The following is a 22211-nucleotide window of genomic DNA, read 5'->3' on the forward strand; positions in this document are numbered from 1 at the left end:
GGCCAGCCCCATAGGGAACAGCTCTAACGCACCAGCTCTGTTCTCCATGCAGCACCTGGGATAGGAAGTGCTGCCTCCCTCCAAGTAATTTGGGAATGGTGCAGCTGCCAGGTGAGTTCTGGGATATGGCACAAGGGATGCTGGGAGTATTGACACACACATGTACTCCCACAATTCCAGAAGGGGACCCCACAAATCACTCACAATTCATTGAGGCGACACAGGACATTATGGGATTCCTACCTATGCTGCATGGTGGGGTGCAGAGATGAGTGATGTTGGAAGAGCTGTATCAGTTTTTAACTAACCCAATGCACTGTGGCAATAGGCCTCTAGCTGTTCCATACCTAGGGGTGGACTTCCGTGTTGGTATACAGATTCCCTGCACAGCTGCATGGTGCCCAGGGAAGAGACAAATGCCTTTGGGGGGGAAATTAGGCAGGGTAAGTGGCCCTAGGTGGAGGCATATTGCAAAGGGCTGTATGATGCCCAGCTAAAGGGAGGCATGGCAGAGGGAAGGAGTAACTGGGCATGGCACGCGCACACACACCCTCACACTTACTTTTTGCCTCTTTCCAGTCAGTGGACGTGGTCAGATCCACCTTAGCCGCCATGCCTAGTGGGGGAGCAGCTGCCCAGCTCCGGAAGGCTCTTGACACCAACTGGACCGTGCCACAGGGAAGGCTGCTAGTGCTTGGTTCCCTGCAGCTCCACGTGCCCCTTCTGACACTACCCAGTACCCAGGGAATCCTGCCTTTGCCCCAGCCCCCCAGAAGCTGCCCTAAAGCTCCAGACAGTCTCCTGCCTAGCAGGGTCATGAGAACCCCTGACATGGTAGCACAGAAGGGAATGCACTGGGGCTCCCAGGCCAGCCTCTCTGGTTGGTCCCTGAGCAGTCGAGAGAAATTCTTCTCCCTTATTTACTGCACCTGGTATTTGGCTTGCGAAGGGGGTGGGAGAGAGGACAAAATTGCTGCTACGCTGCCACTGAAACTCACCAAGGGCTTTGCACTTGCAAGACCCGCCCATCTGTGTGCAAGGGATTCTGGGAAATGTAGTCCCGCCCCCGTCCAGGCTCTTGCAGTTTTCCTCTTCCTTGCCAGTAAAGGGTCCTGATGCAGCAAACTCAGGGAGATGAGCAAAGCCTGTCAGTGTCTTGGGGGATGGCATCTCAGGCGCAATGGGATCCAGAGCCTGAGTTCAGCAACAGGGCCTACGATTACCATGTGCTTCCCTGCTGTTAGCTGGTTACTGTGCCCCCCCCACACCTTGCATTATTGTAGCACAGCCAGCCCCGCCCCTGTTGTGCTGGGTGCTGTACAGACTGCAACTGAGACTTGTGCCCTGTCATGCTGGGTGCTGCACGAATGCACAATGAAAGGCAGTCCCTTCCCTGTAGAGCTGACAGTCCAATTAGACAAAAGGTGAGAGGGGAAATAGAGGCACACAGAGAAAGGTCTGCAGCAGACCTTGGACTAAAATCCAGGAGTCCTGAGCTGCAGCCCTACCCACTGGACCACTCTGCCCCTCAATAATTACATTCATTGTAGTATTGTATTCTGGACTCTTGGCTTCTATTCCCAGCTCTGGGAGGGGAGTGTGGTCTAGCAAGTTAGAGCAGGGCAGAGCTGGGAGTAAGGCCTCCTGGGTTATAGTCCTAGCCCTGGAAAGGGACTGAGCTCCAATGAGTTAGAACAACAAGGGCAGCCTGGGAGCCAGGACTCCTGGGTTTTATCCCTAGCTCTGCCAGTGACTAGCTGTTTGACTTCTGGCAAGCCTCTTCCCTCCTGTATGCCTCAGCTCAGCTCCTTATACATAAAATGGGGATAACATTATTTATCACCCAAGATCACACAGGGGGATTAATTCACCCATATCAATAAAACACTGATCTTAAACACAGAACAGAATTCTTCCACATTTGTCCCTCAGACTCTTGGGACCAGGCTTAACTTTGAAAACTGGGAGACTGAAAACTTTGGAGCCAACTTTGCAAACTACAGTTCCCAGAATCCCAGGCAAAACAAGCTGTAATTTAATTTCAGTGACTCTTGCTCTCAACCTGCCTCTAAACTGCTTGTGGGCAGGAACCAGGAAACAAATAACTACCATACTTTAAAAAGCAATCATTTGCAAAGGGGACACACACACACACACACACACACACACAGGACATTTAAACAGCACAGTAAGTTAGCTTCATCTATAAATAGATCTTTGCCTCCTGAGTTTGCAGGGTGCCTTAGCAACCCTATTAAATTTAGCAGTGCTAGTCACACCAGAAGACAGACAGATACTGCGTGCTGGGAGACGTGGCCTTTTGCTAGTCTCTGGGGCAGTTGCTTCAGATCCATGCTATCCAAAGAGCAAGGCACCCTCTTTTATGCCCCAAAATCCTGATTTAGGAAGATTTGCAGTTCTTAGAACAAGCCTTCAAGATTCAGCTCTGCATTTATCACCACATGCTATTGCTTAGTCCTTTTTTTTTTTTTTTTTTTTTTGGGAGGATTACAAAGCACTTCACAGTGATCAATAGTTTGCAAACTTCCTGGGGATAAATCAGTGATATTCCCCACTCTGGGGGAAATGAGGCACAGAGCAGCAAAATGACTTGTCCAGGGTCACTAGCAGAGCAAGGGGCAGAACCCAGGAGTTCTGTCCCCATTGCCCCCCTCTGAACGCTAGACCCCTCTGCTCTTCTAGAGCTGGGGACAGAACCCAGAAGTCCTAACTACAAGCCTCCCTGCTCTAACTACTACACCCCACTTCTTTTCTAGTGCTAAGGACAGAATCCAGGAGTCCTGATTCCCAGACCCTCCCTGCTCTAACCATGAGACCCTCCTCGCCTCTCAGAGCTGGAAATAGAACCCAAGTCCTGACTCTGTCCCACACACTCTCTTTGTTATAATACACCAAAAGCACAGCAGATTTCCTGTTCCTCCCCCACATCAGCTCCTACAAATGTTTTACAGAAAGCTGCCCAGTAGTCTGCACTGCAGCTTCTATAAGAGCTTCCCACCATGAAACTCCTCTGTGACAACAAAGCTGCAATTTGTGTCCAGTGAGGAAAACACCCCGGCAGTTGTATGATATCAGGTAAACTCCTAGGAGTTACACTGAATTAGTGAAATTGCTTCAGGGGGGTGAATCCATGCAAAGGTACACGCATGTATGGAACGTGCCCCAAGGCATGTGCACCATGTACAAAAATCATGCCCTGAGAAATACACAAGTATACAGAAATTATGCAACCCATGCTCTTTGCTGTACACTGCACTTACAAAATTATAGCGTGCACACCACAGCACCTAATTTTAGCATATACCCATTTTGCATAATGGGTATTGCATGTCACAGTTTCAGGGTAACTGCACCTGTATTCTTCATCTGTGTGGTCCCTCCAGGTGTGCCCAGTCATGGCTCAGGGCTCCAAGCGACACCAGTCTCTGGGCAGGGACCTTTATCCCACTCCCTGCTGACCTACAGTTTTAAGTTTGCAGTTGCACAGCCTCTTGCAATATACTGTAACATCCCCAGCCAGCCGTTCTGCTGGAAGGCTAGTGCCTGGGCTGTTTTCTCTCCGAGAACAATTAATGTTTTTAACAGTGTGACCACACAGGTCTTTCTCAGCAGAGTACATTTTAAGGACAAGAAAAAAGCCTAGAGAAAATATAACAAACAACAAAAATTCCTACATGTTTACTAAACATAACAGAAATTACCCGTAAGTCTTATGGCGTCTTAGCCAAAGCCTTTCCAACTTTTCAGCAAGGGTTGAGGACCCCCCCCGTCTCTCAAAACTCAGCCTTTATATACCAAAAGTCATTGTTTTTTAGTCTCTGGAAAACCCAGCCTGAACCAGTATATATACACACATGGAAAACACCCAAGGCTTGTTATTTTTCTGGAGCTGGTTACAATTTTTGGGGCTTTTTGTTTCTGGAGCAGCTGTGGTACCCCATAGACTTGCATAGAGTCCCTGGCCCACAATACACTAAACATTCATAAATTTAATACAACATAGTCTTCGAAAACACTGCATGTGGTTGCAACAGCTGTCACACCATGATGTGCAAGTTTTGTACCGTGTGCATACCATGAGATGCTTTTTTAAAATCTGGGATGTAAATATATGCACGCACTCATTTACAATGAATCTTGTGCAAAGACTAATAGTTCTGGGCAAGTGGGACTGGAATGGCTGCACTACAGCACCCACGGCACGTGTAAAATACGGGCACACAGGAGAGCAGGCCAGGTGCAAAAGCCCAAGAGAACTTAAGTGAAAATTACACATTGATCACATGGAGGAGAGGCCAACACAGCCTGTTCCCCCACCTCAGGACTGCAAGGTACATGCAAACAAGATTCTCCAGTGGAGGGTGTGCAAGGCACGTGTAAAAAACCCAGCAGCATTAAAGACCGTGAAAAGCACATACAAATATTTCACACACTGTAGCTCGCAACCAGCTTGTACACCGCCACTCCTTAGGCACTCCAGCTCAGCCAGGCAAGCTATACGTTCAGAACCTCCTCCCCCCTCTTTGGAGTCGCCCAATAAGGCATGGTGTCTTAATGACGCAGACCCGCTCCGCTCAATCAGGATGCAGCTCCTCGCATGTCGTCACTTTGTTCGTGAGACCCAATGAAATGGATGGAAAATTCCAGAAACGGTCTCTAACCAATGGGCACGGCCTTTGGAACCTGAGGGGGTCTCCAGACCAATGGACTTTGAGAATCGCTGAGGCTATTGGAGATACTGTCCAATCAGATGGGCAGAGCAGGGGGCGTGGTACTAGGCTGACATCCAATCACAATGAGGGCGGGCCGGAGAGCTCCTCGAGGTGATATTGATTGGCAGGCCTCCAGACCTATGAGACGCGGGGCAGGCGGGGCTAGTTGTCGCTTGACATTTGTTTTCACCTATCACTGTGCGTATCGCAATGATCCCGCCTCCATTGACGCGAAGACGGGGAGTAGGCATGGCCCGGCCGGTGAGCGACACATCTTCTAATCTATCATAGTGTTGGGAGGGCGGAGCCCGGATGTGTACCTACCAATGGGGCGGCGAGGGCGGCTCAGGAGGCTTCTAGCAGGTTCCAGAAGGCGGCGTGAGACGGGGTAGGCCGGGCCGGAGAACACTTAACCGCCAGTGTCCCGGGGACAGAGCTGGACCCTGAGCCGGAGCCATGGAGAAGGTGAGGGGCGGGGCCGTTGGGGGGGGACCCTTGAGGGGTGTGAAGGCGGGAGCCGGGCAGGCGGGAGCTGCGGGGCAGCCGCGGGGAGGAGCCCGAGAGCCGCGGGGAAATCTGGGCAGCTGAGGGGCTGTGCGGCCCGGGGGCGGGCCTGGGGGACAGCCCACGAGGTGGGGGATGCGGGCGGGCTGCAGCCTGGGGCAGGGGTTGACATATACAAGGGATGGCGCCTCGGGGAACCAGCGGGGCGGGAGGTGTCGGGGTAGGAAGGAACAGCCGGGGAAGGTGTTTGGGGGGTGGGCAGAGTTAAGGCGCTGGGGGGATGGGACGTAGCCAGGGAGTCAGTGCAGGGCCCTGGAGTAGGAGCCTTTGCCTAAACTAGGTTAAAGGGTGTCTCATAAGAGCCTGTTGCCGGATACATTTTAACACCCTGGCGTAGACAGGGGCAAGCTGTGTTTTAGCATGGCCTCCCCTCCTCCCCCTGTGACCTGGCTCTACCAGCTAACACATGTCAAAGGCCATCTTACCTTGGTTGCATTTTGTGTTTGCTAACATGGTTTTAAGACACTTTTTCATCCTAGTGTAGATTGAGCCTGAAAGGGAGGGGGCCGAGCAAGTGAGTGTGGGTGCTGGGGTGACAGCATTCAGGAGAGGGTAGCTGGGATTTGAGGGGGTGGGGTAGATTACTAAAGAGCAGTCTGGGACACTGGAAGTGGAACAGCTGTGAAGAGAGGTAGCTAGGAGTCCTGGAAGTTGGTGGTGGTGGGGTATCTGAGAAAGTGTGATTTGGGGACAGCTAGCTGAGTAAGGGGCATCAGGGGAGCCATGAAGGGCGGGGGGGGGGGGGACATAGTAAAGGGGGCCGCACAAGGAGTCTTGAGTTGGATGTGAACTAAATGTGTATGATATGGGTTGTTTAAAGGACTGTCTGGAGATGTATTGCTTGGTAGCTGGGATGGAAGTACCCATCCCCCTTATTTTCAGCCTCACCTCTGCATATGCATAAACACCCCTGCCTCATACCCCTACCATAGAAAATGTGCCCAGTTAGGAGTAATTGTTCTTGTTGGGTAGCTGTTAAGGTTTCCAAGCAACGTCAAACTGTTTGTGGAGGGGGTGAAGGATGCATTCCCATGCTGGAGATGGGAGCTGTACATAGCTGAGCTGCTGCTTAAACAAGGCTTATTCAGGGTCTCTTTACTGCACCTTGAGTCTCTTTATCAGAGAGAGTGTTTGGAGCAGGTGTACAGCTGGCATAATAAATGTCACCAGAATCTCCCTCCTACCTGTCCCATTTGAAGAGAGCCTGTTGCTTTCACATGGGTGAAGAGCTCTTAATTGTTTTCTCCACTAACTTCTCGCTGCACAGCTGACTTTGCTTCTTGGGCCACAGCAAATCACCAACCTGAGGGAGTTGCTTTATCTTGGAGTAGGGCAGTTGAGTTTAACTTCGCATCTTGGTCTAAAATTCATATTGCCGTGGAACTAACGAAACTGAGGCACTTTTATCTTACTAGAGCCTAGGTATAGTGTGGATGAGGCCATCGTGAGCCTCCCACACAAGCACAGGCTTGCCAGTGCCCCACAATCCTGAACTACAAGGCCCCATCCCGCTATTCCTGTCTTTGGTTCTTTCTGCATACAGCTCTGCCAATGCCCTTCAGTCCTGACCTGCAGCCTCCTACTATCCCAGCCCTAAGTTCCACTTCCTCACAGCCTTGCTGATGCCTGTCAATCCCAACTGCCTCCCCATTCCACTCAAGGAATTCCTCCTGTCTCCCGCCCCTGCAGACATAACTCCTGATTTATCTCAATGCCATTCTTCATTTCCTATCTTGGTCCCTGACGAGCAAAAAAAGCCCAGGTTTTTTTTTTTGTTTTTTTTTTTGCAAACAAACATTCACCGTGAAGTGGGATGAGACCTACGGAAGCGCTTTGCTTGTGACCTGTGTCAGAATGTAAGTCCAGCTCTAAAATGGAAAAAAAGTTATTAATTTGTAGCACCATCTCTGAGCTCTCAAACCCTGGCACTGGAAACTGGAGTGCCAGTTTTGTCAGATACCTGAACACTGAAGTATTCAGTGTTCAGGTATCTGACAAAATATTTTTTTTTAATTTGATTATTTCTGCTTCTGCCCCAAATAGTGAGGCTCTTAGGCCATCAGCTAATTTGAGGTGAGCATTGAAAAGCTTTTAGAGGCAGTAATTATTTTGCCACCCACGGCGTATAATTTAAAGATCCATTATTGCTCAGGCCCCATCAGCACTGAAAATGGAGATACCATTGGAACACAGCTTTTAGGGATCCATCTTAACTCTCCTTCTTGTAGAAGGGAGACTTTGGATGTAACTGAGACATGCCTCTGTTTGTACTGGCAGAGTTCAGGCTATGAAGTACTTAGTGTGGAAGTAACAGGCTGAGAAAAATGCAAATATTATATGCAGCCTTCCTAAGGAGCTCATTAGAGTTCCTACCTGATGTGCTGTTGAAGTGACTCATCAGTGATTGCCTTCCCTTGGCCGAGACATCTTGCTAGCAGTTGCTGGGTTTTCGAGAGGTACTGCCTCCCCGTCAGTTCACGGTTGCAGGGAAGTCACACCTACACAACTTTACCCACCTGATGACTTCTGGTCTCTGGAGTGTTTGACTCTGAATGGACGGATTGGCCCAAGTTGCATCTTCCGAGAAACTGATGACATTTCTTGGGCATTGTTTGAAACTACTTGTCATGTGGGAGAGTTCCATGGATGGGGTGTCTCCAAAGGGGAGAAGTAGCTGGCTGGGTGAGAATTGCAAGAGGGATAGACTTGGCTATCTCTGATTTGGGGTATTCACAGACCTCTTACTGAGAAATCTGGAGTCCTTTGGTGTTGCACAACTTCTGCAACGTCAGTTTCCAAGTTCTTATTGAATCTCTGTGCTGTCAAGATGCTGATCATGCTCTTGTATTAACCTTTCTGGGACCGTTAAAGGAGGCAGTATGTCTCCCTTCAAGCAGGTATTGAGTCAGAGTGGTTGCTGGTGAAGGATTATTCTTTCTATTCCAAGTGCTGACTGCAGTAAGACTTCAAGCAGCTGCTGCTTGTGAAGAACCCAAGAGGCAATAACAAGGGGCAGTCTTTAAAGTCACTCTCCTGCCTGTGATGCTGTGAGTTGGGAAAGATAATTCCAGGGCAAGAGGATTGCTTCAAGACTCCCACCCATAGCTGATCATGCTAATCCCCTGCTCACTCTTGCTCCCCCCTCCACAGGTGAATGAGTTGAAGGAGAAAGGTAACAAAGCCCTGAGCGCAGGCAACATTGCAGAAGCCATCAAGCACTATTCGGAGGCAATAAAACTCGACTCCAAGAACCACGTGCTCTTCAGCAACAGATCTGCAGCCTATGCCAAGAAAGGGGAGTACCAGAAAGCGCTGGAGGATGCCCGTAAAACCATTGAGCTCAAGCCAGAGTGGGGCAAGGTGAGGGTCCATCTCTAGATTGTCTTTGGGGTCTTAAACTATGTTGTTTTGCCTGTGGACTGAATGTTAGGGCTGGTGTTATGAAGGTCAGACTGATCACAATGGTGACTTCATGCCTTAAAATCTTGGTCTTTGGAGAGTCATGTTTTGCAATAGATGCCAATTGGAGTTAGCCTGACTCTCCCTAGTCACACGTGGCAGGAAAAATTGTATTGTAACACAACATAACCATGTTATCTTTGTAGTTTAAGCTGGGAATAAATGATACCTCAGTGCTCTTTAAACATGCTGTTAAAAGGAATTCCTTTGATCTTGGCTGAGATCTTCAAAGGAGCTGGTGTTGGGTGACTAAATCTCAGCCTGTTTGTTTCATGTACTTGTATGGCTTCCATAACTGTAGTATTTGTGGGTCTTGCAATCTGTAACATAGTTATCCCCACAATCCCCCTGTGAGGCAAGGCAGTGCTGTTAACCTCATTTTACAGATGGGGAAATGAGGCACAGACAGACTGATTTGCCCAACATCACCTAGTTTGGTGGAGCAGGAACTTGAACTCACGTGTCTTGAGTTTAACCCTGAGGAATTTCTCTTCAATCAGAGCAGTTTCCAGTCTCCGGAAGTAACATTTGTGGCTGTTATTCTATGTATTGGCCGCCATATTGGTTGTCACTGGGGACTGAATCACAGACCTTCAGAGCTATAAGCCATGAGTCACTATAACTTGAGCTAAAAGGTTAGGCTTTATAGCTGGGGGCTGTGACAGACTCTCATGCTCTGGGCATGGGCAACAGAAGATGACCTGTAACACAGTGGCAGCTTACAAAGATGTGCTTGTCAAACCTCTGTCCTCCAGTGGGGTCTGTTTCCTGCACAGGATATTGGGGTTTCTATTCCCTGCCATACAGGAGACATGGGCCTAAATGTTGCAGAGGCAGGTTGCTCTGCTAAGATTCCCATGTGCCCCAGTCTGGGGTGGGATGCAGTGATGCTGAAATTCCATGAGTGTGGGGACTCATTCCATCCTCTACTGGGACCTCATGACTTCCCGCCCTATTGTATCCCTCTCTCCCGCTTTCAGGGCTACTCCCGCAAGGCAGCTGCCCTGGAGTTCTTGAATCGTTTTGAGGAGGCCAAGAAGACTTATGAGGAAGGGCTGAAACACGAGCCAGGGAACTCTCAACTGAAAGAGGGGCTCCAGAACATGGAAGCCAGGCTAGCAGGTAAGGGAACGAACTTGGGGAGCAGGAATTGCAGCCAGAGATCTCCACTTAATATAGAAGTACTGCCTTCTTCCAAGCCACCCTGCTTAGATGCTTGGCACTGAGAAGTTGCAGAGATCAGACTCCTCTGGGCAGCTATAGTAAGTGCCCTCTCGGGCTGGGCTCTGCTCTTGGGTGGTCAGGAGAAGCATGGGAGAGAAAAGGTGCCATTGAATTAGAACTAGGGCTACCTTCTTTCCACCAGGCAACTGGGCTTAAACTACCCCTTTTTCAACTCTGAGCTGGGACTGACAAGTCTATCCACACAGCTCCCTGCCCCTGCATCTGGTCAAGGGGCAAGTATCACTCAGCAGAGATTGGTTGTTGTGTTAGCCATGCAGGCTGCAGCTTCCCTATAGCCGCAGAAATGTCATGCCCTGGATCAAACCAAGTATCCTCTTGGGCTTACCTGGGTGCTGAAATGACCAGCCTATGCTTCTGTTCCTGCCCCCCCCAGAGAGGAAGCTCATGAACCCCTTTAACATGCCAAACCTCTACCAGAAGCTAGAGAGTGACCCCCGCACAAGAGCCTTGCTGAATGACCCCAGCTACAAAGACCTGATTGAGCAGCTCCGGAACAAGCCTTCTGACCTGGGGACGTAAGTTGGACCTATCCCAGTTCTGCTGAGGGTGATTCTGTTGTGCTTCAATCTTGGGAGGAGTAAGGTTTCATCCTCTTGAAAATAGTTTGTCCTGAGCCTCGTGCATGGGGTCTCCCTTGCTCTGCAAACTGCAGCCATTCTGCTTCCATGCTCCCCTCTCCCTAGTCTACACCATGCCATCCCAGGGTATGCATGATCCAAGACGCCCAGTCATGCATAACCCTTTAGGCCCTGTCCTTGAGCCAAAAGGCAGAGTGTATATGGATCACTGTAACCATTCACACTGCCCCTCAGATGCACAGGCAGGGCCCTTGCCTGAGGGGCTCTGGATTGGCATGTGGTAAAGGAGAGCAGGATAGTAGCAGGGTGTTAAGGGGGTTGAAGTAGGCAGTGATGCAGGTGAAGCCCAAGTTGTGCGAAATATAAAGGTGCTGCAGAAAGGGAATAGAAAACTGGTATTTAGCTCCCAAGGCGGTTCCCAGGTATCTGGCTTTCCTGAGTTTCTCCCAGGCTACAGCAGGGAGAATCCAGCGCCCGGAGTTGGAGGTTCAAACTATTTTCCATCATCCCAGTCTGCCAAATTGTAGAAGCCAGGTCTGTAGGGCTCCCAGCTACTCACTCCTCCCCCTTGCCTCTTTCAGGAAGCTGCAGGACCCGCGAGTGATGACCACGCTGAGCGTGCTCTTGGGAGTTGACCTCGGCAGTGGGGACGATGACGATGAAGCCATGTCTCCACCTCCACCCCCTCCACCTAAAAAGGAACCCAAGCCAGAGCCCATGGAAGAGGATCTCCCAGAGAACAAGAAGCAGGTACCACCAGCTGAATCCCTGGTCCTGTTATACTGAACACTTCCTGTCATGCGCAAGAAGCTGGGCGGAGGAGTTTGGCGCAAGGAAATGCGCTTTAGTAGGGGGCTGAGTAGGGCTGCAAGGCATCCTAATAAAGATGCCCTGGTCTCAGGAACAGAGCAGATACTTGACTGGCTTTGCCCTCTGACTTGCTGGCAGGGCAGTAGATCAGCTGATCAGGCCCTGTGACAGGAGCCTTGGCACAGACCCTTCTCTCCTGAGGCTGCATCACCTTGCTTCCTTTGTGTTCACTAGGTTAACGGGATATTGCTATGGTGCTCCTGTTTCCTCTGTTAAGGGGAAACTGCCTGCTTCGGGGGAGGGTATAAATTTCGTGGTCAGGCTTTGGCCTGCACTAGGGTCAGTGGCCAGGACAAGGAATTCATCTTGGGTTCTGCCTGCACCTGGATTTCCTATGGCAATAAAACAACCAAAGTTAGGGGCCTGACCTCAGTAGGTGCTGTTCTAAGAACTACTGCCCACAGCTGGTTCAGACCTCAGGTTTTGGTGAGGGAGATCCTGTCAGAAAATCAGGCACTTAATCTGTTCACAAGTAAGAACTGGTAGCAGGCAAGGCCTTCCCAGCCTTCATCTTCTCATTGGAGAAAGGATGTTGCACCCTGGCCTGAATGTTTTAGTTCCTCTTGGCTTCCATTAAAGCTCAGCGCCTAAGGCTATGAAGCCCCACTGAGCTGTCTTGCAATGTGGGAGGAAATAAGTTGCTTTTTCTTAGAAATGTACCATGCCAGTTGGCATTAATCTTTGCTAGTATGCAGAAGGCTGGCTCGCTTCTCCCCTGAATGTATCAGTGTTAGTGTGCCAGACTAGCCCCTTATCTGTAGCGGAGATGCCCTCCATGCAACCTGCAAGTTGTCATGTTACACAGATCCATGTGTTATTGCTGGACTGGAAACACAGGTAGTTAGAGCAAGGCTCCTAGTTGATGACAGGAGTGCTAACACATCACCGTGGGACACCTTCCCCTCCAACCTTGTGCTGCCTGTTTCCTGGCAGCAGGAAATACCAAGATTGCGTGGGGGGTTTGTAAGAGCCATGCTCCAGAAGTAAACATTTGTGCCCCCACAAGCCTTGATTCCAGTGGTGGTGGGAAGGGGTGATGCTAGGAAAGCCTGTGAATGTCTGGCACTGGTCATTAGAAAGATGCATAGGCCAGGACTCAGCTCATGGCTTGAACTCCAGATCTGGGTTGTAAGGCCTAAGAGAGCTGAAGGGCTTGATACAAAGGCAGCTGGAGATGCTTTTTCTCTTTCCCCTGCCCCCACTTTCAGGCTCTGAAGGAGAAGGAGCTGGGAAACGAGGCCTACAAGAAGAAAGACTTTGATGCGGCGCTAAAGCACTATGACAAAGCTAAAGAGCTGGATCCCACCAACATGACTTACATCAGTAACCAAGCAGGTAAGTGGCAAGTTCCAGTCTGATCTTGAGGGTGCTGCTTCCAAAATCTAACTCTAAAAGAGATCACACACACTCTGAGATGCAGCCACCTCTGGGGTGAAATGAGACAGCTGTCTGTCGCCGCCTATAAACACCAGTTTAGGACAGGAGATTAAGGAGAATGTTATAACTATTAAAACAGCAGCGAGGCAGAATGGAATTATCTGACCTGGAACATGCCCGAGTGCCCAGAGTTACCAAAAGGGCTCTGTCCTATATGTACAGAGTCTCTTACCACACTTGTGCCCCTTCAGCCCATGCTGAGGCTGATGGAGTAGATGGCGTGCTTCCCTGTGGGGTTCCTTGGCGGTCTCCTATCCACATGCTGATCTGGCCCAACCCTGCTTAGCCTACACAAGCTCTTGTGGAGGCAGTGTTGTCTAGTGGATAGACCACTGGATCTGGGGGCTCGGGAGCAATTTGTTCAGATGAGCTATTCTAAATTTGGATAACTAACCTTATCCCATGCCCTTATGAGCAGGGCTTTGAGAAAACTGCACTTTCACTGACTGCATGGAAATCGTGAAATGAGCCCAGTACTGTGCTTTTCTTCCTCCCCAAATGGCAGGGAGGCAAAAGTGGCCGTCTGTGGCAGTCTCATGTTCAGTTTGATTTGTAGCATGTAGCAATGTCATGTCAAAGCAGTAGTTTGTAGCGGCGTGGGACGCTGCTGCTGCTGCTTAGAACATGAGCTGCACCGAGCGGGACGTAGTGCATGTGGATCCACGCTTCTGTCTCTCCTGTGAGGCTGTGGCTGCTCATGTGCCATGTGGTGGTAGCGGCATTAGCTCCTGTGCCTCACATAAAACTAGCTGCTGAAAACTCCTCCTGTACTGCTGTGATTTTTTTTTTCCAGCTGTGGGAGGCTGGAGCTGGCATCCACATGCTAAGTGTAGCTTATAATGCATATTCCAAGCAGTGGTGACACATAAAATTGGCTGTCAAGCCCCCACCAACCCCTCAAACTGCTCCTCTGATGTGATGCTTCTCAATGCTAAGAGTCACAACAAGCAGGAAATGGGTGCATGCAAGTGCCCATTTCCACCTCCTGTTGAAAAATTCACAGTAGTTCAGAGGGGGACTCAGTGGCCAGTTTTATACCAAGGAGTACAGAAGTGACCTTTCTCTGGCTGCATTCTGTGAAAATTGCTACTTTCCCATGACACTGGTATTAATTTTAAAAAATTTCAATTTTTCTCAGGTCCCTACCCATGAGGCACACTACATTTCAAAACAGTATGAGCAGCATGTGGATTTTAGAGCACGTAGAAGGGTCAGCCTTTAAACAGAGTGCACAACCTTAACTTGAGTGGCATTGGGGCTCTGCTAGAAGAACAATGCAGGTGGTCTGGCCGGGGTTTATGGTAGGAAGTGGTCTCTCATGCATTTTTCCCCTTGCAGCGGTGTACTTTGAGAAAGGCGACTACGATAAGTGCCGAGAGCTGTGTGAGCAGGCCATTGAGGTGGGGCGTGAGAACAGGGAGGACTACCGGCAGATTGCCAAGTGAGTGCATCCAGCGTGGGGCTGGGGCTTACGGAAGCAAGCGTCTTCACCACCTGCCCTTTTCCTTGGGTTCCTATAGCACCCTCATCAGTGGTGTATCCAAGTGCCTCCTCGTCATGCATGGAGAAATTTCTCACCTCCAGGTTGCTAGTTCCAATCCAGCCCAGGTCTGGGCTATTGTCATTAGCCAGTGGTTTGAAACAAGTTTGCTGGGTCTTAGTCACTGTCACAATTGACCGCTGTGCCACAGACACTGAACTCTCCTCTGCAGGGGTCCTCTGGGTCAGGGAGAAAAACTTCAATAGGGAGGATTGTGCAGGGAGGTGCCATACTTTTGTCCCCTATTGCCTTTATCTTGATGCTGGCTGCTTTCTCCACATTCAGAGCTTACGCAAGGATTGGCAATTCCTACTTCAAGGAGGAGAAGTACAAGGAAGCCATCCAATTCTATAACAAGTCTCTGGCTGAGCACCGGACTCCAGATGTGCTAAAGAAGTGTCAGCAAGTGAGTGTGGGGTCGTGTTCCCTAGTGCATGTAGGGCCTGCTGCAGGATGTGCACCCACTTGCACAGCGTTCCCCCCCGCTGGCAGAGCAGAGACATCATCTTGCCATTCAAATGCCCTGACTCTAAAATTCAAGCCTCATAGCATGTTTGTAGCTAGGGAGCTTCTAGGGCTCCCCGTAGTATTGGAACATGATTTTTTGCCAAGTTTTCCCATTATCACAGCTGTGAGCCCCTGACATCTTACATTAATCCTTTGTTTCAGAGTCCTTCTTTTGCAGACACAATTCTTGCCGCCAGCAAGAGTGGGAACCATAGAATTAATTAGTTCCAAGGAGGGGGAATTTACCCCTCTCTGGGGTATTATTTTTGGCTGTCTGAAGACTTGGGGAGACATCAGCAGTTATTAAACTCCGTTGCATGAAATTTTCACTGCAGCCACGAAGGCTAGAAGCATGATCTTTTTCAAACAAAGGGGGAGGTTTTGAAGCATCAGGGTGGCTGCTTTGCTCCATCACTTTAAGACACAGGCCCCTGATTTGCCCATCGACTGGAACACATTCCTTACTGCTGCATGATTGTGGGTATCTGTGTGAGAGCAGCCAGTCCGGGTGAAAGTGGATCATTGCAGTAACTCAGCCTGGCCTCTGTCTGGCACTGACTCACAGCATGGCCACTCTGTCCTAGCACTCCATGGAGAGCCTGCTCGGTTGGGTGGCTTTGTGTGTGGGATGGGGAAACCCCTGGAGCTCCCTGCAGCATTTACCAGGGCACAGCACCACGTTCTCAAGCCCCATCGTCTCCCTGTGTCTTGGCCATTTTTATCCCTACTGCAGCCTGGATGCAAAAAGCAGGGAGCAGTCTGTAGTGAGTGGAACGTGTTGCCAAGGAGAGTGGGTACTACTGAGAAGGGCAGGGTCTGTTACATCATGCCATGCTTCCTCCACAGGCTGAGAAGATCTTGAAAGAGCAGGAGAGATTAGCGTACATCGATCCCGATCTGGCTCTGGAGGAGAAAAACAAAGGCAACGAGTGTTTCCAGAAAGGTGAGTGCTCTCAAAGCTTGACTAGAAGTCAGTGAAGAGCCCTGCAACATAGCCAGGGCTGCAGGGCTGGGTTAATGGGCCGGTCTCTTCAGTAGCCATAAAGGAGCCTGCCTCGTACCCTGGTGTTCTTTTCCTTGCTGTGGGGATGTGACTGAATCTGGCATGAATCTGCTATAAAAACGTTTTTATAGCATCAGGCTGGGATGTTGTCAGCTATGCCTCACTACTGGACTGAGTATGGGAAGCGGATAGCCTGATTTCCAGAGCTACAGCTGAAGCTGAGAGGAAGTGCAGGTTCCTGGGCTGTCTGGCAAAGGAGGGAAGAATTAAGCCATGCTCTGGTGAATGGGTTAGTGCAGTGTTTACAAGTGAGTGCAGGCGTTCAGGGGTCCCTATGATTTACCACTGCCCTCCTCTCCTCTTAGGGGACTATCCCCAAGCAATGAAACACTACTCAGAAGCCATCAAACGCAACCCCAACGATGCCAAACTCTACAGCAACAGAGCTGCCTGCTACACCAAACTCCTGGAATTCCCGCTAGCACTAAAGGTAAGCACCGAAGGCTGCTTGTCTCCGAGTCCATCCCTTACTAGGGCTCTGGACCAGCAGCAAACTGCGGCTTCTGTCATCCTTGCAACAAACCTGGGTGGCATCTTGCCATCCCAGAGATGACTATTTCTTTGTATTACTGTAGGTGCCCCAGTCACAGGCCAGGACTCCATCGTGCTATGTAAACACAGAACAGTCCCTGCCCCAAAGAGCTGACAATATATGCTTAGAATTGTCTCTATTTACACAACAGCTTGTGTTAATTGTACTCCAACCCAGGTTTGGTGGTGGGCCAACATCTTTAAACCTTTCAGCCCTCTGTCCCAATCCCACCATCCCTCTGAACATTGCTTCAGAAGCTCCACGCTCAAGTACAGGCTTTTTCTTGGCTGGCCTGGCAGGTTGTGCAATGGCAGCATTTCTTGCTCAGGGCAGTTAAATACCTATGAACACAAGTGCTGATAGGTGCTCTTCTCCTCCCTCTCCCTTCCCCCTCTCTGCGAAGGGCAAGCTGGGCCTCGGGGAAGAGGCTGGGCAGGCCTTGGGGCAGAGCATGGGGCGGGACCACCATCCAGGTGCTGGGGCCCACAAAAGATTAATACGGCCCTGTGGGTGCTGAGCACGCCCCCCTCTTTTTTTTTTTTTTTTTTGGTGGATGCTTGAGTACCGGCGCACCCATGGAGTCGGTCCCTATGGGTATGAAGCAGGCCAGGTGTTCTGCTAATAAAATAACAAGCCTGTTAACTTCACTGGAGAGAGAACTTAATATGGTGTCTTCCCTCCTTTAGGACTGTGAAGAATGTATCCGGCTAGAACCTACATTTAGTAAGTAGACTCTGTATCTGACTGGGGGGTGAGTTGCACAATTCACCTTGGCTGGCCTAGCTTCTCATGTGACACTGTGTAGAATAGCCACCATGTACTGAGGAGGGGGTGGGGGGGGGCCTGGGCTGATACTGTAAAGGCCTGTGGAATAGTTCAGGCTGAACATACCTTAAGTTCATCCTGTTGGCCAGGGCCTGTGGTTCCTAATTGGTGTTTCACATGCCCTGCTGACCTTACTACCAAAGGGGACCTGTGGTGGAAGCACAGGCAGGGAAGAAGTGTTCAGCAAGCGTAAACCCCAAGGGATTGTGTCTTGCTTGCAGTCAAGGGTTACACCCGAAAAGCTGCAGCGCTAGAAGCCATGAAAGACTATACTAAAGCCATGGATGTCTACCAGAAAGCTCTTGACCTGGATTCCAACTGCAAGGTGAGAGCATCTGATGCGTAGTGGCACTATACTGGCAGCAGCTGGCTGGTGTTGGAGAGCCAAAGAGGTGGCTTGATCCTGGCCTATAAGTGCTCTCAGGAATCTTCTCCCCCTGCAGGTAAAGGGCTTTTTAATGTAGCAAACAAAGACCGAATGAAATTGACTGGAAATAAGGTAAAGTAACTCTTTTTAACAGGGAACATAATTAACCGCTAGAACAGCCTCCTGGGGTTGTTGTGGATTCTCCATCGCTGGTGTCTAAATCAGGACTGGGCGTGCCCCTCTAAAAGAGCTGTGCTAGCTAAGAGATGTCAAACTCCTTTGGGAAACAGTGCTGAATTCTAGGCTTAATTATGGTCTGTGGGTTAGGATATAAATGCCCAGCAGGATCCCTGTTGGAGTTAATGAGACTTGTACAGAGATCAGGGATATAACCTTTATAATAACAGCTACCTTTGTAGCTCATTCATTGCCGCCTTGACTCATTGCTCAGTGGGGAAATAGGCTTCCGTTTAGGCTTAGTACTTTACTTCTTTCCTCTTTATTTCTCCTCCTGGTTTTTGAGTCTCCTCTGTGCTTCCTGCGACAACTCACTATTCTGAACATTGTGAAAACAACAAGGAGTCCTGTGGAACCTTAGAGACTAACATTTATTTGGGCATAAGCTTTTGTGTGCTAAAACCCACTTCATCAGATGCATGGAGTGAAAAATATGGTGAGCAGAATATATGTTATAGCACATGAAAAGATGGGAGTTGCCTTATCAAGTGGGGGGTCAGTGCTAACGATCCAATTCAATTAAGGTGGAAGTGGCCTATTCTCAACAGTTGACAAGAGGGCGAATACCTAGGGAGGGAAAATTTACTTTTGTAATGCTAACGAGGCCAATGCAATCAAGGTGGCCCATTTCAAACATTTGACAAGATGTGGACACTATCAAATTAGGCCTGAATAAAGACGGAGTGAGTGGGTCACTACAAAAAGTAATTTTCACTCTGCTGATACTCACACCTTCTTGTCAACTGTTTGAAATGGGCCACCTTGATTGTATTGGCCTCGTTAGCACTACAAAGTACATTTTCCCTCCCTAGCTATTCGCCCCTTCTTAACTGTTGAGAATAGGCCACTTCCACCTTAACAGAGTTGACTCCTTAGCACTGACCCCCACACTTGGTAAGGCAACTCCCATCTTTTCATGTGCTATAATATATATTCTGCTTACTGTATTTTTCACTCATGCATCTGATAAGTGGGTTTTAGCCCATGAAAGCATATGCCAAATAAATTTGTTAGTATCTAAGGTGCCACAAGGACTCCTCGTTGTTTTTGCTGATACAGACTGGCTACCACTCTGAAACCTGAACATTGTGAGCGTCACTTCCATTCCGTCCACTACAGCTAGTTAACGTTGATTATGAACTGGGCTGTCAAGTTGACACTTTAATCAGATTAAGAGGGGGTAGCAGAACTAACCCCTCTGAATCACTGTCAAGCTCTCTGCAGACTCAGGCAGACAGAACTGTCTGTTGCTGGTCCCATTTGGAAGGTTTTCTGCAGACACGAGAGCTAGAAACTTTTCTTTAAATTAAAGTCAAGTCTGTCACACAAGCCATGTAAACATGACACCCTGTTTTCAAGCACAAATCATTGGGTTCCATGTCTGGGTGAAAGTATTATTCAGAAGATCAAGCTAGGTGATCACAATGGTCCTGTACCTTACGACTGTCTGTGGGTGTGGGAGCAGGCTTGTTTGGTGCGAACTGAACTGACTTAATGTACTAGCTAGACAGCCCTTCCCCCCAGGGTAAGCTGTGCTGAAATGCCTTGCTAAGGTTCCCTGGCAGGGATCAGTTCTGGCTGTGCTCCCTTGAGGCCCAGGTTGCAAGGACTAATGACTGAGAAGGTCTAGGGCCTGTGTCCTGTCACCAAACCAACCTTGCATGGCATTACCATTGCCCCTCACCTGGCAGAGTACAGTAGCTAGCTCTGACAGAGCTCCTCATGCTGCCCCTGCCGTTCTTGCTTCAGGAAGCCGCTGACGGCTACCAGCGCTGCCTCATGGCCCAGTACAATCGCAACGACAACCCCGAGGACGTCAAGCGGCGTGCCATGGCTGATCCTGAGGTGCAGCAGATCATGAGCGACCCAGCGATGCGACTGATCCTGGAGCAGATGCAGAAGGACCCACAGGCGCTGAGCGAGTGAGTGAGGCTACCTGAACGTGGGGGTGACTGGAGCTTGGGTCTGGTTAGATCTAGCTCTAGGCATCACTGAGGTGTATAGTAGAGAGATGTCTGCTTAGATCACAGGCAGGTCTCCTGAGGAGCTACATTGTGCTTCCTGCTGAGCCACATTAGGGGTGTGTTTCATAAGGAACCAGTAGCACTCCTTAGCTCAGCCTTTAGGTGGTGCAGTTGGGTCCAAAACCACTATCCTATGCTGGTCCCTATAGCTGGGGACCATGTCCGCATCAGAGAGCCCATAGCATTTTCTCAAGAGTTAGGGTGTTCACCCCAGTGCCTTGGCTGAATTCCCCCATTCTGGGAAGTTTGGACTCCTTACGGTCCATCAGCTTCAAGCATGTGCAAGGTGTTCCTTTACCCTCTCAAGCAGAGTTGTCTGACACCAACCACCCCCCACCCTTGCATCCCACCCCAGAGGTGGCTGGGTCACAGGCAAGGAATACTTCATAAAAAAGCACTGGGCCCCAACCTGGAGGCAGCTGCATCTTGGAGGTGATGGAAGTGTCAAACTCAAGTGCTTTGGGGTGATATTATTTCTTCCTCTCTGCAGACACTTGAAGAACCCAGTAATAGCCCAGAAAATCCAGAAGCTGATGGATGTTGGTTTGATCGCAATTCGGTGATGACTTCGCCACCTACTCTGCCCCTTTGCCTGTTCATAGGGCAGCTGGGACATTGGACACTGGCAGTACAAGCAAAAGGAAAGGGTATCTCAATAGGAGATAAAGACTTGTACAGTATCATGCTCTCCACGGGACCTGCTGCCCACATCACCCTTGCCAGTGCGGGGCCAGCTAGCCACTTTCTCTCCAGTTCCTGTATCTTACAAGCAGCTTGTTCCATTGTTGAGCTGCCCCTCCCCTCTGCAGTTCTTTCTCTTTGTTGGCAGAGGCCTGGGAGGTGGCGGCTCCTACCTGTTCATTGTCTGGTTCTTCTGGCTGTGAGACTGCATTGCCATGCCGCACTCCCAATAAAAGAGCAAAGCAGTCAACGGTGCTTCTGGGTCTGTGTCCGTCCCTCCTCCCCACCAGACAACCAAGGGAATGTCTGTTTAAAGATCCCAGCTGTGTCTATGCACACTTTAGAAAGGTTGCACATGTTGTCTCTTAGTAGCCAGCGTGCTTTGGGGCTGGCAATCCCACAGGGGGCGCTAGAAGGCACCGGGCTTCACTTGTCAGTGCCTGTATCTGTCTCATGCCAGTAAGTGAAACAGGAAGTGTCTCATTGACATGCCTCGATATGTAGCCAGACAGGCGGGATCTGGATCCTCTGCTGGTGTCACAAGCTGACGGTTATGTTGACACCAGTCCAGTGCCTGGCCTGTAGCCTTTAAGCACATGAACAGATAATACAGACTCTGGTCTCTACCGTTATGAGAGCAGGAGGCCTGGCTTCTTCCCTGGAATCCCTATCTTGAGGGGAGAAGGTGGAGTGGTTGGTATGAAGGCCATATCAGGAGAGATGACAAACACCTTGGTAGCAGGGCTCACTGTGCAAGGGGAGTATCAGCTGCCCCTAGGGGGCACCTTGCCCCAGCCTGTTGCCCTACAGGGTCCCCTCCCCTGTCATGCACTACTTATGACATTGCAGGGGGTCATATGGGCTGAGGATGGGGCTGCTGCACCTCATTCTCCCTGCTAGAGGGAGCTGTGGCACTGGGTGCATTTCTCCCCACCTTAGGCAGAACTCTGTAGCCCCAGTGCAGTGAATGGGCTGATTCTGCTGCCAGCTGATCCCAGCTGCAGGGTGCATCTACCCTTTTCCCCGGGGGACCTTAGCAGCTGCGTCCCCATCCCCCTTCCCCAGAGGCTGCGCCTGAACGGAGCTTCTGCTGCTATAAATACAGCACCCACAGAGGCAGGAAGGGGGTTCTGCCGCAGAACAGGAACTAGCGATGTGACGCAGGCTTAGTTCAGATCCCTGTGTGATGCGCCAAAATGGTCTCTCAAATGCTGTGCGCTGTTCCTGTGCATTGATCTTTCCATGGCCTGGATAAATCTAAACCCTCCTCTAAGGAGAGAGGTGCAGGAACAGGCAGGTGCGAACTAAATGCCTCTTGGATCCCCCAGCCCAGCTCAAACTTCCCCTCTCTAGCTTGTCCCATCAGCTTCCTCCTCCCCCACCCCCAACTTCAAGTGTCTGACATGCCCCCTCTTTCCATGCAGCCACTCCCATTCCCCCCCTCCTGCCCAGATATGCCCACTCAGTTCTGTGTTCAGCTGGGCTCTGGGTGTTAACTCTGATCAAGGCTTTTTTGTTTTTTTGCTCCCAGAGTTGTGTTGATAAACTG

General features: G+C 50.0%; 2 protein-coding genes across 4 annotated transcripts in view; one reads left to right on the forward strand and one right to left on the reverse strand.

Moving 5' to 3' along the window:
- Positions 1 to 1007, reverse strand: part of MACROD1 (mono-ADP ribosylhydrolase 1) — a 205042-nt gene extending 204035 nt beyond the window's left edge. The window contains exon 1 of one of the 3 annotated variants that reach the window (XM_039482754.1): positions 563 to 1007. In XM_039482754.1, the coding sequence (XP_039338688.1) occupies positions 563 to 833 (271 nt within the window). In that variant the 5' untranslated portion in view covers positions 834 to 1007. The remainder of the gene's footprint in view (positions 1 to 562) is intronic. The other 2 variants (XM_039482752.1, XM_039482753.1) reach the window with 2 other exon arrangements.
- A 3996-nt stretch (positions 1008 to 5003) lies between these two features.
- STIP1 (stress induced phosphoprotein 1) lies at positions 5004 to 20917 on the forward strand. The gene is made up of 14 exons (XM_039482144.1): positions 5004 to 5198; positions 8448 to 8657; positions 9737 to 9878; positions 10375 to 10516; positions 11161 to 11329; positions 12658 to 12784; positions 14225 to 14327; positions 14712 to 14832; positions 15780 to 15876; positions 16302 to 16426; positions 17215 to 17251; positions 17575 to 17678; positions 19707 to 19879; positions 20472 to 20917. Exons 1-14 carry the CDS (start codon positions 5190 to 5192, stop codon positions 20542 to 20544), a joined length of 1632 nt encoding a protein of 543 aa, XP_039338078.1. The 5' UTR covers positions 5004 to 5189; the 3' UTR covers positions 20545 to 20917.
- Positions 20918 to 22211: the final 1294 nt, after the last annotated feature.

Source organism: Mauremys reevesii, linkage group 7, assembly GCF_016161935.1.
Source record: "Mauremys reevesii isolate NIE-2019 linkage group 7, ASM1616193v1, whole genome shotgun sequence".
Taxonomy (NCBI): Eukaryota; Metazoa; Chordata; order Testudines; family Geoemydidae; genus Mauremys; species Mauremys reevesii.